The sequence below is a fragment of the Rattus norvegicus genome, chromosome 7 (genome assembly GCF_036323735.1).
Source record: "Rattus norvegicus strain BN/NHsdMcwi chromosome 7, GRCr8, whole genome shotgun sequence".
NCBI lineage: Eukaryota > Metazoa > Chordata > Mammalia > Rodentia > Muridae > Rattus > Rattus norvegicus.
This window is the reverse complement of record NC_086025.1, coordinates 110,261,228-110,272,202: the sequence shown is the minus strand read 5'-3', so window position 1 is coordinate 110,272,202 and position 10,975 is coordinate 110,261,228. Positions and strand designations below refer to the sequence as shown.

The 10,975-nt window shown below is 54.5% G+C and overlaps 2 protein-coding genes across 10 annotated transcripts; one reads left to right on the top strand and one right to left on the bottom strand.

Moving 5' to 3' along the window:
* The first annotated feature begins 97 nt into the window (after window positions 1–97).
* Foxh1 (forkhead box H1) lies at window positions 98–3,595 on the top strand. Of its 2 annotated transcripts, none has more exons than XM_008765565.4 (3): window positions 98–1,743; window positions 2,050–2,154; window positions 2,251–3,595. In XM_008765565.4, the coding sequence occupies exons 1-3, from the start codon at window positions 1,432–1,434 to the stop codon at window positions 3,082–3,084; spliced, it is 1,251 nt and encodes a 416-aa protein (XP_008763787.1). In that variant the 5' UTR covers window positions 98–1,431; the 3' UTR covers window positions 3,085–3,595. The 2 variants fall into 2 exon arrangements, with proteins under 2 accessions (XP_008763787.1, NP_001123965.1); NM_001130493.1 differs by having other exon boundaries at window positions 1,511–1,785; window positions 2,251–3,591.
* Window positions 3,196–10,946, bottom strand: Kifc2 (kinesin family member C2). 8 transcript variants are annotated; one of them, XM_039078824.2, is made up of 19 exons: window positions 10,907–10,946; window positions 10,499–10,556; window positions 10,169–10,250; window positions 9,879–10,027; window positions 9,645–9,783; window positions 9,394–9,536; window positions 9,247–9,312; window positions 9,043–9,171; window positions 8,580–8,657; window positions 8,355–8,469; window positions 8,169–8,278; window positions 7,508–7,616; window positions 7,241–7,404; window positions 5,268–5,372; window positions 5,060–5,181; window positions 4,843–4,966; window positions 4,619–4,748; window positions 4,280–4,536; window positions 3,196–4,208 (listed from the first exon to the last, which is right to left on the bottom strand). In XM_039078824.2, exons 4-19 carry the CDS (start codon window positions 9,951–9,953, stop codon window positions 3,954–3,956), a joined length of 2,121 nt encoding a protein of 706 aa, XP_038934752.1. In that variant the 5' UTR covers window positions 9,954–10,027; window positions 10,169–10,250; window positions 10,499–10,556; window positions 10,907–10,946; the 3' UTR covers window positions 3,196–3,953. The 8 variants fall into 8 exon arrangements, with proteins under 8 accessions (XP_038934752.1, NP_942047.2, XP_063119384.1 ...); NM_198752.3 differs by lacking the exon at window positions 10,907–10,946 and having other exon boundaries at window positions 10,499–10,635; XM_063263313.1 differs by lacking the exons at window positions 3,196–4,208; window positions 4,619–4,748; window positions 10,907–10,946 and having other exon boundaries at window positions 4,341–4,536; window positions 10,499–10,633.
* Between the last annotated feature and the right edge of the window lie 29 nt (window positions 10,947–10,975).

Sequence of the window (10,975 nt, the reverse complement as noted above, 5' to 3'; positions counted from 1 at the left end):
AGCGGCTCCGCAAGGGCGGGGCTATCCCCTGTAGATTGACAGAGGCGGGGTCAGCTCCGGTAGATGATTGGTTGACTTTTTTTTTTTTTTTTTCGTGCTCTATTCAGTGGAATGAACACCTTGACGTCCCGGGTGGGGCGGGGAAGGGCAAGTGTTCAAGTGTTCCCGGAAGGGTGCTCTTTATCCTATTCTTTAATAAAAGGGTAGGAGTCCATGCTTCAAAGCAGAAGCAGCGTTTGGTCAAAAGAGGGAGCAGCGAATACCAGGGAATGGGCAGCAGTTTGGTTGATAGTTGGACCCTGGGATACTGTGGTCAGGGAGAAGCAGCCGTGATGAGGAGCCTTGAATATCAGACTAAGGAGCCAGGCTTTACCTGGAAGCAAGGAAGGACAAACTGGAAAGGGAGACCTCAGGCTTGCGGGACAGAATGACTTATTTAGTGAATAGGTCTGAGGCCAGGGATATTTACCAGGTGAGAGACACAGGAACTCTCAGCTAGACCCTGTGAATAGAAAGCAGAGGGGCAGGAGGTGATAGGATTCCGGGGGAAGACAGATGAGAGCTAAAAAGAAGAATCTGAGATAAGATCACAACCCAGCCAGAGGTAGGACTGTCAGAGGAAGTGAAGTCCCCCTGTGTTCATCCTCCATGTGTGTCCCCACTCCCTCCTGCGCTCATGACTGTACCTTCCTTGGCAAGGGTCTCAGTCCTTTGATAGTATAATCCGGAGGGGCTTCAAGGAAAAGGTGAATTCTCAAAAGTTTTTTTTTTTTTTTTTTCTCGGAGCTGGGGACCGAACCCAGGGCCTTGCGCTTGCTAGGCAAGCACTCTACCACTGAGCTAAATCCCCAACCCCTTCTCAAAAGTTTTTAGTGCCGACGGTCTTGGATTGTTGACTCTAACACCAATCTCTGCCGTCTGTGCCCTGATTCAGATTCTCAATACAAACCTGCCCATTGTAGTAGCCAGGAGAACTTGGGTAAAGTTTAGAACACAGACAGTGACCAGGTCTCTGTATCCTCCTCTTGTTTCTGGGGACAGACTCTATTCCTTTTTGGTCTAGAAAGTCTGTCAGTCTGTATGCCCCCTACCTCATTAAGTTCTGGGCAGACTCCCCACCTAGGGCTTGACTTCTTTTGACTGCTTTGTCTTGAACTCCTGGGAATTCCCCATCCCTCTCTGGGTAGTTTGGCTGGAGAAGTCATTTCCCCTCTGTTAAATGGGAGTTAGAGACCAACCCAGGCAGATACATTACCCTGGGGTAGACTTCTTTCAAGGGCTTTTCCTTCCAGGTTATAGGGGATACCCAGGCACCCAAAGGCAACTTGAGAGTGGAGACTGATTTCAAAGGCCACCAAAAGTCCCTACTGGAATCTTTTCTGCCCTTCCCTCCAAGATTAACTGAAACCTGCTAATTGTGGCTGCCCACACATGTTCCCCTCCCCCACAGCCTCTTTCTCTCACCCCTCCCCCTTTCATCAGAATGATAAAGAAAGAGCCTGGCCTCCCTGTCCCAGCATGGCCTCGGGCTGGGACCTGGCCTCAACTTACAGTCCGACTACCCTGAGCCCCCAGTTGGTCCAGGCTCTGGCCCAGGGCTACATCCCTTGTATGGGGCCTCTCGACAACTCTCAGCTGAGGCCTCCAGAAGCAGAGTCTCTTTCGAAGACCCCCAAGAGGAGGAAGAAGAGATACCTACGGCATGACAAGCCCCCCTACACTTACTTGGCCATGATCGCCTTGGTAATTCAGGCCGCACCCTTCCGCAGACTGAAACTGGCTCAGGTGAGAGAGTCCCTCGTGCTTTGGGGCACCACTTCCCAGACCTGTACCCACTTACTGTAGGCTCACACTTGGCCTCTGCCTAGTCCACTCATCCTTGCTTGTGAGACCAGACCTGAGACTCTTCTCCCACAACCCCCACACACTCTGCTCTCAGGCACAGAAGTCTAATCCCCTAAGAAGGGAAGGCCTGGGGTCGGCTGTAGGAGAGGGAGAGGGTACTACTTCAATCCCTGCCTCACCGCGCCAAATACTGCCTATTTTCAGATTATCCGTCAGGTCCAGGCAGTGTTCCCCTTCTTCAGGGACGACTATGAGGGCTGGAAGGACTCCATCCGCCACAACCTTTCCTCTAACCGGTGCTTCCGTAAGGTGGGGTGGTCAATGATCGAATCCTGGGGGAGGTACGGGCTTGGAAACCCTGAATCTCTCGGTAGAACAGCCACACCCAAGCCAACCACTCTCTAGGTGCCTAAGGACCCTGCAAAGCCCCAGGCCAAGGGCAACTTCTGGGCGGTGGACGTGAGCCTGATTCCTGCAGAGGCGCTGCGCCTTCAGAACACTGCCCTGTGCCGTCGATGGCAGAACCGGGGCACACACAGAGCGTTCGCCAAGGACCTGAGCCCCTATGTGCTCCACGGCCAGCCTTATCGGCCACCCAGTCCCCCACCACCATCTAGGGAGGATTTCAGCATCAAGTCCCTGCTAGGGGACCCTGGGAAAGCATCCACATGGCCCCAGCATCCTAGGCTAGCTGGACAGAGCACTCCAGCTCAGGCAAGCACCTTGTCAAAGGGGGAAGAGGGGATAGGCGCTGGACCCTCTAACGTCTCTGATAAGCCTCTGTGGCCCCTCAGCTCCCTTCCCAGGCCCACAAGAATAGAGGGGGAGACTTCCCAAGGGGAAGTCATCAGGCCTTCTCCCGTTTCCTCAGACCAAGGCTCCTGGCCCCTCCACTTACTTCAGGATTCCTCAGATTCCATGGGAATGTCCAGGAGGGGGAGCAGAGCTTCCTTGTGGGGACAGCTACCCACCTCTTACTTGCCCATCTACACGCCCAATGTAGTAATGCCCTTGGCCACGCTACCCCCTACCTCTTGTCCCCGGTGCCCATCTTCAGCCAGCCCAGCCTACTGGAGCGTGGGTACTGAATCCCAAGGGTCCCAGGATCTGCTCTGTGATCTGGACTCCCTCTTCCAGGGAGTACCACCCAACAAGAGCATCTATGATGTGTGGGTCAGCCACCCTAGGGACCTGGCAGCTCCTGCCCCAGGCTGGCTCCTTTCCTGGTATAGCATGTAATATTTTAGGGCAGACAAGGGCTACTTCTCTCTTCCATCCATGAATATCATTTTGATGAACCAGAGCTAGGAGCACGTCCACTGCAACAGCTTCAAAACACCAGGCACAGCCTTGCTGAAAACCCACAGCTTTAATTAGGTAACTCCAGAAAGGGTTTTGCCTCTGCTAGATAGGAAGGCCTGGCCAACCGCGCCTTTGACACTCTCACACACAGGGACCAGATCTGGAGAGCAGGGCTCAACCTAGATAGTGCCTCCTCTTGATCCCACCTTCTCAGGCCCTCAAGCCATCCATCTATCCATCCCGCTGTCACCATGCCTTCCTGGCTCCAGGCTGGGGGAGGGAGAGCCAAAAGTGGGTCCAATCTGAAGTCTTGCCCTCTGTCAACTGCCTGGGTGGAAGGTAGCACCTTTCAGGGAAAGGGTTAAGAAAGACTGGACCATACATGATTTTGGTGTAATGGAAGTCGGGGAGTGATTAACAGTAAAGGAATTTACAACGTTTTAATTCCAAGTCTGATGCTGGGGGCAGGGTGGCGACTTGGGAAACCACTTGGTCTGGGGTCTGGTTCCGGCAGCTTGGCTCCCCTGCTGTGTGCTGTGATAAGGGCAAATGGATAAGGAGACAACTAAGGGCCCTGGGCTCAGCTGGGGGTGGAAGGGCGGAGGTAATCCCTCGTCAAAGCATAACATTCTCTGGCCAGATCAAGAAGAGGAAGGGGGAAGCTGCACGACTCTGTTGTGGGCAGTCAGGGCCCCAGAGTTTTTGTCTTTTAAAGGGTGACCTGGGAAATGGGGTGTAGGATTCACAGCTGCCTCTGCCAGCAGAGGTATGTTCTCTAGCCCAGTACCAAGAGCTTTGACCCAGATCTAAGGAGGCAGGTCCCCTGGAGGTTCAAGAGTCAAGCCAGAACAGCTGTTGGGGCTGGGACTGGGAGGGCTGCCAGGAGATGGTGTAGGGGTGCAGGAAGTTCCAGTGAGAGGGGTGTCAGTACTGAGAGAAGAAGGGGTCCCAGAGCGTGGGGTTCTACGGCGCCGGGCAGGCCCCAGTTCCACTTGACCCACTCGCTGGGCGAACTTCAGTGAGCAGATGGTCTCCCCGAGATCTTCCGCCCTTGTGGAGATCTACAAGAGAAGGGAACTCATTCACAGTCCCGGGTGGCAGCACCCAGGCATGCACTAGCCCAGGGACCCACCTGCAGCAATAAAACTGCAGTGGTGCCCTCGCCAAGCGCCGGCTGTAAAAGGCGCGTAAGCTGTGAGTCACGAAAGGGCACATGAGGCCTCCGAGCTCGAAGCGCGGCCATCACTCCTCCTAGTGCCAGCAAGGAGCGGTTGATTGCCTGGGCCTCACGCAGACGCCGGGCGCCATTCGGGTCTCTCTGTACCGGGCTGGCTACCCCTGCTTTCCACACCCGTTCAGATCCTGCCAGATCCACCAGGTGCAGTGTGCCTGCAGGGCAAATGAACCAGATGTGGAGGGAAGCCTTCGTAGAGCTGGAAACTCAGCAGGACTTAAGCACAACCAGTGGTACCTGTGATACCCTGGGCCCGAGGGGGAGAAGCTGCACGTAAAGTCAGCGTAATTAGGGCGTGGGAGCGTGAGCTGTGCTGGTTCATGACAGTGGCTGCTGTAGCCCGGTTGCTTCTCCCCAGACTCAGCATCTGGAGAGCAGAGCATCAAGGCTAACCTGGTATATATATATATAGTCCCTGCCCCTAGGTGGGAGCAGACAGGGGCCCTGGAGGGCAGCTGTACCTGGTGCAGGGTTTCCAGGTTAGGTACGTCCCAGTGTGTGAGGCCGGCCACTTGAATTCCCCCCTGCCCTGCAGGTCCCTGCCTGACTACCAGGCGCTCTGGAGGCCCCGTAGCTAGGAGGTCCCTGGTGAGAGAGAGTGGGTTTAGTTCTATGGGTTTTAAAGGTGCCTGCAGAAACGGCCAGGGGCAAGGAGAAAGCCGCCCACGGATCCCTGACCTGACTGCCTCGTTGTAGATCTCCACCATGCTGAGGGTCACATGGTGGTGCCCTCCAGTCCCCATCTCCCGGAACAGCAACTGCAGTGCCCTAGGCGCTATGCCAGGATCCTCAGGTGGGCCCTGAGGACAGTGTGCAGTGCCACATTGGACTCTCATACAAAGCCCGAGTCTCCCCTCCTCCCTCCCAAGTGCAAGCTCCAACCTACCTCCATGCTGTAGGTTTTCCCTGTCCCAGTCTGACCATAGGTGAACACGCAGACACTGTACCCCTGGAGGCAGGACAACACAGCTGGCTCCAGCTGCCTGAAGACCTGGGGATGAAAAACAGGGGGAAGAAATGTTCTCAGTCCTTTCCTATCTCCTCACTCAAGACCTGGAAGGCAGTAAAGTGCAGTCAGCAAAATGTGAGCAAAGTTTAACTCCCCTGGGAAGTGGCTCCTTCCTTCAGACAGCGGCTGCCAATCCAATCGGATCGGAGGGGTGGAAGCATAACAAAATACAACAGCCTGATGGACAATTTAGAGTCCTAGAGACCCGGTTAGGAAGTCCGGGGTGAGGTGGGGGAGGGGGAGAGCAGTGGTCAAGAGCTTAGATGCCAGGGCTAGACTTCAGGTTAACCCGTTGGGTGACTAAAAGCCAAGTACTATATCATCCTTTTTTTTTAAAAAAAGACTTATTTATTATATATAAGTACATTGTTGCTGTCTTCAGACACACCAAAAGAGGACATCAGATCTTATTATAGAAGGTTGTGAACCACCATGTTGTGGTTGTTGGGAATTGAACTCAGGACCTCTGGAAGAGTAGACAGTGCTCTTAACCACTGAGCCATCTCTCCAGCTCAGTATCATCCTTTCTATGTTTTTTTCTGAGTCATTCCTGTCTATGGCAACTAATAGAAATGCATGCTGGGAACCTGAGTAGTAGGCGGGAAAATAATAAACCTAAATAGGGAGGAGTGGTGCATGCCTTTAATTCCAACCCTCGAGAAGCAGGGGCAGGCAGACCTCTGAGCTTGAGACCAGGCTGTCTACATAGCTAGCTCCAGGCCAGCCAGAGATATACAGCGAGACCCTATCTTAAAAACAAACAAACAAGAAGGACCTCTGTGGGTATAGGAGATAATGACCAGGAAGGACTGCAGAAACCAGGCTCAGGAACAAAGCTGAGGAAGACGTGGGGCTGAAACGTTCAACTTGTTGGACAGAACTATGGTGGAGACAATAAGTCTTTTGAGTAACTACACAGCCAACTCTCATAGGAGAAGGTCTTTAGACACTGGCTGGCTGTCACTTCTGATTGACGATCCTATAAATAATGTCTGGAATTAGCGGAGTGAGGATAAAAGCTTCAGGACTAGGTAGTACAAAATGGAAACTACAGGTGAGATGCTTCGTTTGGTCCAGCTTGTTGGATCGCTCACCCAGTGCGGGCTCCCCAAAGCACTGCAGGAAAGTCTAGGGAGCTGTGTGTGGCTGCAGTTTGGGGTGGGAGATGATGCCAGGGTGAGTAGAAGAAAGACAGAGGCAGGTGGGACATCAGTCAGCAGCGAGTCTCTCTGTTAGACACTACAGTATACCGTCTGTGAGAGCAGCAGGTAGTCTGGGTCTTCACTGCCTGCTCTGTCCCTTACCTAATCCCTTATCAGCTCTGAGCCCACATCTGAGTCACAGAAGCTCCAGCAGCACAGTGTATGTGCAAGTGGAGACCATGTATGAAACAAGTTGGGTAGACTGCTTTTCCACTGGTGTCTGGCCAGAAAAAAGGGGAGAGTAGGATCAGGGCAGGGTAGGGGGGGAGCACTGGGGCTCCCACATAACCTGTGGTAGGGTCGCAAAGCAAGTAGAGGCTCTGTCTTCCCAGATGTGCCGAAGCCTGGGCAAAAGAGGTTCCAAGCTAGCACCCATATGATCGTAGCCCTGTCTTCACCACTGGGGTACCATCAGTGCTCTGTAGCCAGTCCCCCAGGAGCAGTAACTCACTTGGACAGGTTCACTTTCCTTAGCCCTCAGCTGGGCAGCCAATCCTGCTTCCAAGAACTTTCAGTGGCTCCCTTCCCTGATGGAGTCCGGCCTCCCACCATCTAGGTATTCAGACAGGCATGGAAGAGGGAATGGGCCTCTTCTGGACTCATGGGACTCTAAGGAAGGGTCGGGACAGATGCAATGGTAGCTGTCACCTCCTCCTGGCTGGCATCTTGAGGAAAGACCCAGTCCAGGCGAAAGCGATGCTGGCGTCCTCGGTAGCACGTGGTGATGCTTCCCCCTTGTCCGGGCTCCACGCTCACCAGGCTGGAAGGTTTCCCTTCAGCTGGTCTCAGCCGACACAGAACACGAATATTTCCTGCATTGGGGACCACATCGACACATTGCCTCCACAGCCCTGAAACAGAGAGAGTTCTTCTAACCTGTAGTCACTGGGGCTTCACTTCCAAAGACAATCTCACCCTTGAGTTCCAAAAGCCGCCCTGAGCATCCAGTTGGGGGTGCTTGGTGCCCTTCTGGGAGCTGAGTCTTAGCCTTTCCAGCTGACAGAGCCCCAAGGGCCCAGGAAACCTGTGAGGAAAATGAAGAAAGGTGTACAGGTGTCCCAGTAAAGTGGGGTGCTGAAAGCAAAAGGATCGTTTGTAGGGGTGTACAATTGTCAGTGGATGTGGACCTGAGGTCATCATTCAGTGGGTCTGAAACAGAATCTAGGAATCATTTGTCCTTCTGGGCTGCCCAGCAATTGTCAGTTTTCACAGTACAGAAATGAGGACACAGCCAGGTGGGGACGGTGCATACTTTCATCCCAGCACTTGGGAGGCAGAGGCAAGTGGATCTCTGAGTTTGAGACCAGCTTGGTCTACAGAGTGAGTTCCAGGACATCGGGGCTACACAGAGAAAATCTGTATCAATTCCCCTACCTCCAAAAATAGAAAAAAGAAAGAAAGAAATCAGGACACTTTGGGTTACTCAGAAATTATTCTGATCCAAGTGTCAACAACTGGCCCACTGGTACAGGCAGCTCCTGAAGGACAGTAAGGGAAACAATAACAGAGGCTCCCCTGGGATGGACAGTGAACAGACTGCTTATAGAAAAGGTACTAGGAGGGGAGGGATCCTAACCTGGCCCTGAGCCTCACTCAGAGAGCCCTGACAGCTCTGGGTAAAGGTGCTGACCAGTCCTCGGAGGTCCCCACAGCCCTGACGGAGGCTGGCCATCCGTGCCCGAAGTCCTAGAGGAGGAAGGCCGTTGAGAGGAAAAACAGCGGATTGCAGAGGTTTCCCAGAAACCACCTTCTCAGCCATTACCTGCCAGCTGTCCGTGAACTTGCTGCAGCTCCTGTCTGCAGTTCTGTTCTGTCTCCTGCTGAAGCTGCTGGAGGGCCCCTCGAAGGCCCTGCAGCTGCAGCTCCTGTACCCCCAGCTGTCCCTCCCAAGCCCACTTCTGTCACTGAGGAAACAGGCACCAGGTCCTGCCCCAGACTTCCCCTCCCAGTTTCCCATCCCTCCTTATCCCTAGGTCCCCTAGCCCACCTGGACCCGGAGAGCTTCTGTGGTGTCCTGGGCCTCTTGAAGCTGGCCCTGCAGCTCCAACAGTGCTCCTGCCTCCTCCTGTAGAGAGTGGGAACCAGATGGGCCATAGAGCCAAGTGCAAACTCAGGAAAGAGTATCCTATAGTTCCATCCCACAGATTCAGGCCAGAACAAGAATGGCTCAGTCCACAGTACCCAACTCCATGCAAGGCTCCCTGACCCAGGCTCTTTGCTCTGTGTTTTCCTGAGGTTACTAGGAGTCCAAAAATGGGGGCAGGGGATAATTTCCAAGACAAACCAGCCTCACTTGATGGGGCTTCCCTGCAAAGACTTTGTTCATAGAGATGGCCTCCACTAAAGCAAACACGAAATTCCTGAGGAAGTTCAGGTACTGTTGCTGGGTACCTGGTGTACGGGAACCTGGACTGCAGACACTATAGCATAGCCTCAAAATGGCAGAGTACCTGGGGAGGTCTGGTGAGCGGTCCAGGCACCCAGTGTAGCAGGAGGTCTCGAGTAAGGCTCAAGCTCTGTTTCAGTGCTTCATTCTCCAATGTGAGGTGCTGAACTCTTTTCTCTGAGTCTGTCACCCCCTGACAGAGAGGGACATCATCAGGACCCACCTGATGACTATTCAACTATTCCCTGTGCCCACACCAAAGCCTCACCACTCCCAGACGAAGTCTACTCAGCTCTTCTTCCTGCTGCTCCAGCTGCTGTCTCAGTTCTTCCAGCTGTGGAGGAGTCGGGGACACGACAGAATCCCCTTTGGGCTCTCACACTCACCCAGCCCCTGACATCCCTGACTTCCTTACCTGTCCGAGAATGAGCTGTTCCAGCCGCTGCCAAACTCTCTGCTCCTCTTCCAACTGGGGAGGCTGATGCTCCTGGGTCTCATCCCTTGGTACCTCATCCAGGATGGGAGTGGACTGAGAGCTTTCTTCTTGAGACAGAGAGCCTGGGGAGGGATGAGCCCAGTTACAAGTAAGAAAACGTCTGGCATAGAGAGCAGAGCCAGTTCCGATAGACCCTGCTCCTTCCACTAATGGTTATACTCTTTACAGACCATCTAGAGTGGAGGGTTGCACTGGGCAGGTTGGCTGAGTCCCCTGGAGCAGGGCCTGCCTCCCCCGGGGGCTCCGTGTCCATGCCAGAAGGGCCAAGAGCTGACTTGTTACTGTCAACAGTGGGGGGACTTCACCAGGCTGTGAAGGAAGTAAGAACCAAAGCAGAGGAGTTGGGGATGTGAGGACCACAGAGGCTGGGGAAAGGAATAATTGCTGAAGATGGCATTGCTCACCTTGCCCAGGTCAGGAGTCGTCCCGCAGCTCTCTTCTGCCCCCAACTGGACGGAGAGGAACTCAGCAAGGCGCATGAGTGCCTCTTCCAGCGACACCTCAGCTGCTCCACCCTCCGCTCCTTTCTGGCCATCTTCAGATTCGGAGCAGCCTTCGAGGCAAGTGAGGAAGGAAAAGGCATTCTGCATCACTAGATGGAGGGGAAGCCTCCTTCCCTCTCGGTGAGGTTACAGTACTCCAGCTGCAGGGATCCCCCAGACCCTTTTCCCAGCAGCTCCTGGCATGCACCTACCGGCCAGGCTGTTCAGCTCGGTCCACAGTTCTGATGTGAATTGATCCGGACGGCGACGACCCCTAGGTTGGCCGCCGCTTTTCTGGGAAGAGAACATGGGGCGCAAGTGAGGGTGCTGGCAGCATGTGCGACTCTTTCGCTTATGAAATGGGCCAAGGGGTTGGGGTTGGGGTCTTTGACCCCACAAGCTATATACAGAGATAATACTGGTCTCTGAACACCCCGATTTCCCAGAGCCAGTGCCTAAGGACTTAAGCTGCACAGGTCAGCCTTGGCCAGATCTCAGAATGATGGTGGTAACCAACCGTGATGCAGGCCCACTCCGCTCACCTGGGTGGGGTCCCCGGGGTCCGAGACCGCCGCAGCACCGCCATCCCTGCGGAAAAGACTGTAGAAGATGTAGATGAGCAGAGAGTAAAAGGCGTACATGGGGGCGCGGGGCGGCAGAGAGCACCGCTTCGCGCCGCCCCGCGTCCCCGCACCAGGTCTCTGCACCCGCCCGCCGCAGTGCCCATGCGCATGCTCGTGGCGGTCGCCCCCACGGACGATCTTCCACCGGCGGAGGGCCCACACTGAGGGGCGACCGCGAGGAAATGCAAAACCTGTATTTAAGGCCCTATCAAGCGTTTTTTAGTCTCTCTTTCGCAAAGAGCTCCAAAAGGCTGTCTATCCTCTTTTGGGAATCCTGCGGAGACCCCCCACCAAGGTACGCGCACGGGAACGGAGACTTCAGCGTACAGGTGTACAACCTCTCCTCCCCCGGTAGCCCAGACTCCACCCCTCCCGGGAGCCGGACCCAGCCCCGCC